Raw genomic sequence first — 4,810 nt, forward strand, 5'->3', positions numbered from 1 at the left:
ATTCTGCAGTATTTGTTATTTCAACCCATGTATGTCTGCTTCTTTCTCCTTAAACCCCCAGTCGGCCTTGGCAGATGGCTGCTCACACCAAGCCTGGTTGTGCTGGACGTCTCTTCCACTTAAAAGGGATTTTTTTCCTCTCTACTGTTGTAGCATGCATGCTTGGTATGAGGAATCGCTATGGAGTCAACTACAAAATGCAAGCGAATATCTTCACCACATCCTCATTCAGGAGCAGCAAGTCTTGCAAGTTATTGACTTAAAGCAAAAGGCTGGTTTTCCTTGTATAGAAAAAATTTAACCAATCTGATTGTATGATGGGATTGAATTGTCTCTGTAAAGTACCTCAAAATGATCTGTGTTGTTGATTGTCTCTATAAAAAAGTATGAGTACTAGTATGAGTCCAATATGCAATCCAGCCCTGTTTTGTTAAATCAATCCTGGTTAAGGTAGGTCCATATCTAGTTTAAAAGTGGGCCTAATAAAACACAAATAAAAGATTTGCTTATCTAAATTGTTAAAATAAAAAACACACTTGTCATCTCACCTCTTTGCTATTTTGTACCTTTGTAGCTTCAGTCCTTTTGCTTATTTCCTTTTTGATATATTTGCTTTTGTTGTAATTCATCACCCAACTTCACTGTTATAAATTGCAGGCACCTTCTGTAGGATAATGAACTCCTTCTGTGAATCAGGTTGCAACCAAACTGGGAATTTTTTAACCATCTTGACAATGACATTTTATATCAATGTTTATATCAATGGTAACTGCTTGGTGCAAAACTTTGTTACAATATACTGCAAATAAATAGGAAGACATCAGAGTTACTTTGGCATCATCTGAGGTAGATATGTAAGATAGTTCATGGGTTAAATTCCAAAAAATGATAATAACAACCAAAATCAATTCAATAGCATCTGAAAACTTTTCAGGAAAAAAAATTCAATCACAGAATATAAATTGTGAGGTATTGGCATTTTTAAGAGTTTATCTCAAGAATTTATCAAAATTCCCCATTATAATGAAACTTTACTATATATCTGATGGACAACAAGCAAAGTATAGGAAGGAATGTACTATAGGTGCAAAAACAAACAAACTAAAAACAAAAACAGGAGGAGGGGAATATTGACTGAGGGCTAAATGACACCATTTCTCATGGGCATTATTATTCTAACACAAATGCTGTCTTGGGTGGACTCTTCCTTCAACACTAAAGTTACAGGAGATTTACTTTGTTTGAACACGTTTCCAGGCATACTCCACAAACAAAAGGAATTAGATCATTGTGGAATCCTTTAGTTTGGGTTTTAACTTTCTGTATTGTGAAGTTTTCATATTTGTCTCAGATTAGGATTGACTTAATTGGAAGATTCACTCTTCAATTCAATTTTGAATTGTAGATGATCAAATTCCATCTACAAAATAATAGAATTATCCTTTTAATTGGTTCTGAATCTGCACATTTTAAATACCTACTTCAGCATTACTTATCTGTGGCATGTAGCAACGTCTTCCTGCATCTATGCACATAATATAACAGCTCTTCTTTGATGGCAGGACATTTTTCCCGGATGTACCTGATTAATGACTTTTTTTGAGTATTCATGCCAGCCACTCAAGGTAGACAAAGCTGCATAAACACAAACTGGTTTGTTTAAAGGTACAGATTATCAAAAGAATGGAGAAAAATTGCAATATGAAGATTTAAAATTTAAATAAGAATTAGAAACCTTCGGATCCTCAGCATTGTAAAGAAAAATGAAACAAATGAGCATCATTGACAATAACTGTATTTTTTCATACAAGACAATATTCTATTAGTGCTCAGGATTCCTGCATAGGGTAACAAGAAGAATTTCACACAAAAACAGGATAAGCCAGCTTCAAATATCTCATTGTATAATTCCAGATATGCATCTGATGATCACATTAGATACGAGGGAACTGAAATACTGGCATCTGTTTCTGTTCCATATTTCAGCATGCACATCAGCCAAGTGAGCATTAAGGCGAGCAGAGCAAGGACGCTGGCCACCAACAGGCAAACAGGGCCGACGGGCGACGCTATGTGGTTGAAGTTGTGTACAAAAATGAGTCCCAGAAATAAAAGCACCACCATAGAGAGGACGGAGAAGATGGCGCACACACAACCCGTGGTAAACGCGATGTTTTTGCAAGTCTCGCAGCTTTTCTCGGTGCCAGAGGATTCGGACGGGCCAGACCGTCCTTCCCTGCTTGATGAGCTCGGATCCCGCTGGGTTTGCGGCGGAAGAGCCTCGATCAGCGCGTTGTTGTTCGGAAGGTTCTGAACTTTATATTCCAGAAGCGGAGTCCGGTGGCGACACAGCGGGCAGCCGATTCTCCATCCCTGACCCTCTCGGGAGTGAAGCGTTTCGAGGCACTCCTGGCAGAAGCTGTGGGAGCAGCTCAGCTGTTTGGGAGTGTGGCGCTCCAAGTCGAAGCGGTTGTAGCAGATTTTGCACTCGTATTCTTCTTCTTCGTTAAACTGAGCAAAACCAGAACCGCGACGTTCCTGGACGTTCTCCGCCATGTTTACCCATATTACACCGATCACACAGACCAAACGTTCAAATCAAATCGCACTATCACATCATCAGAAACGCTATTATATTCCATGTGCGTTTATTTATCCGTATTTTGCGCCGGGGGGGCTAACCAGGTCTCAGACCAGCTCGATCCGGTTCTCAGACTTGTGTAACAGTCCCCTGGAGCGAAACTCGAGATCGGGTTTACTATAAAGTTATCATGAAGCATCAAGTCAAATAGCAAGAACAACAAAAGACAAAAAAGAAGGAGGTAAAAAAAAAAAACAATCAAATCAGTGGATGTGTTCAGATTGATGTTCTGATTCGTTCCCTGTCACCTGGTTGGTGTCACAGCGAACATCATGTGTCCGATATGCCCTATTAAAGCGTGTAATTAAAACTGGGCACCTGCTCTGAGATGAAAGAACCCCATCGGAGGTGTCACTTTGAATTTCAGCACCACAGTCAGGTGACAGCGCCCGACAGGACGGTCTGCGGTGGCGTCTTCAACAGCAGTGTCTGGCCAACATTTCCAACAAACCTGAAATACAGAGTTTATTTATAAATAGCTTACAAAGTTAAGATATATATCTGAAGAGGAAGGGAAATATACACGTTTCTCCCTTTTATAACATAAACGTCCTCCATTTTTTTGGCATTGCTTTCAGATGTCTGTAGTAGCCTACATTGCATATAAAAGTGAATATATCAAATTTCTTTTTGTATTCCTTCAATAATGTTTTCTGACGATAATAAGAAGCCCTCACAGAACAATAACGTTTAGAGTGGACACGAATTACTAATAAGAGTAAAAGCAGTTTTTTTAAAAAATTTTTTAATTTTTATTTATTTATTTATTTTTACAGTCATTTTGTTTTTAACTCATTATGATGTATTATAGAAGGCGGGGAAATTGCTTTGTATTGCTCTATCACATACAATCTTATCAGATATATGAAAAAGTACAAGTGGAACAGTATGGATATTTTCCGAGGTACTAAAAGTCCGTCTATCCCAATGTCTAATAAATCGATTGGATGACATATTTATGTGTCATGGATGCAAGGATGAATTGCATATCTGCCAACTTTCTGTGCTGGTTTAAAAAGCAAAGTAAAACACAAAATAATAAAAAAAAAAATCAACAAAAACACATAAAAAAACAATGTTAAAAACAATGAATTGTTGTGTGAGTAAGAGGAGCTTTACATAGCCACGAGTTTCAAAAATTATTCTAAAAAGTAATTCCCAACATAGATCAGAATCCATTTTAACCTCATTATACAGTGTACATGCACACAATGCACATATTACTTTGAGGTTATATTATTCTTGCTAGCTTTAGTCAGAATAGTTTGTACTCAATTGCTTTCAAAATAAAGTAGTTATGTGTCTTTTTAGCACATTCAGTTTGTTTGCATACAAAAGTATTTATCAGAAATAGTTATAGGCTACTTTAGAATATGATATTACTGTAACCAAAACATCCTTTATCTTTTTTAATGTAAAACACAGACAGATGTGTTTCCCCACTTTACCTTTAGCTGAATGCAAATACATATGAAAAATAAAACAGGTAACTTGTTTCAATCTGAATTTCATAAACTCTAATTCTGCTATCTTTAAACAAAAGCTCAAATGCGCCCTCTTGTGGATAAATGTAGACATGCATATAAAGTCATAGGTACTGTACTTGTTGGATGGTTTTCTGCTTTATCTTCCTAAAACTGACATGGAATTAGATGCCACTTGCAAATATATTGAATAAGTGAGGTGGAAGGGCCTGGTTGTGTCAGTGGTGAGAAATAAATGCGATTAAACATTTGTCTAAAAGTCTATTTTAATGTTCAGAGGCCTCATGTGCCCTGGCATCTTTGACTTGAGTTTATGCCGATATTATTCTCACTTCATGAGAACCTCTTTTCAGGCATAAGTGATATAATTATAAAAAATATAAAAACATAAAATACAAATTATGAATGTGTGTGAAAATTCACCAAAACAGTAAATAAACCACAATTTTCAAAAATCTATGAATTTCACCAAAACACTGTGAATACTCCAGGGGTTTCTAACAGTTGCACATTTCTTCATAACACTATTAAAAAGGTTGGAGCATTTTCTAGATCATTTACACCCATAGTTGTGTCACAGTAATAATTCAAGGAAATAATGTAAGGACATTTCTTCATAACTGTGAGAATACTTCATTGTGAATCATTTCAAATACAGAAGGCTAAATAATGCTTATATATATAT

The 4,810-nt window shown here is 36.5% G+C and overlaps 1 protein-coding gene across 1 annotated transcript; it reads right to left on the reverse strand.

Annotated features, from left to right (window-relative positions):
* Positions 1-962: 962 nt before the first annotated feature.
* On the reverse strand, positions 963-2,667 carry LOC107087269 (RING finger protein 186-like). Its single transcript, XM_015378752.1, has one exon. The coding sequence runs from the start codon at positions 2,554-2,556 to the stop codon at positions 1,930-1,932; it is 627 nt and encodes a 208-aa protein (XP_015234238.1). The 5' UTR covers positions 2,557-2,667; the 3' UTR covers positions 963-1,929.
* Between the last annotated feature and the right edge of the window lie 2,143 nt (positions 2,668-4,810).

Source organism: Cyprinodon variegatus, unplaced genomic scaffold, assembly GCF_000732505.1.
Source record: "Cyprinodon variegatus isolate N-32 unplaced genomic scaffold, C_variegatus-1.0 Scaffold178, whole genome shotgun sequence".
Classification (NCBI taxonomy): Eukaryota; Metazoa; Chordata; class Actinopteri; order Cyprinodontiformes; family Cyprinodontidae; genus Cyprinodon; species Cyprinodon variegatus.

Coding starts and splice junctions, on each gene's coding strand:
- LOC107087269 (XM_015378752.1), bottom strand. CDS start 2,556: ATGGCGGAGAACGTCCAGGAACGTCGCGGTTCTGGTTTTGCTCAGTTT.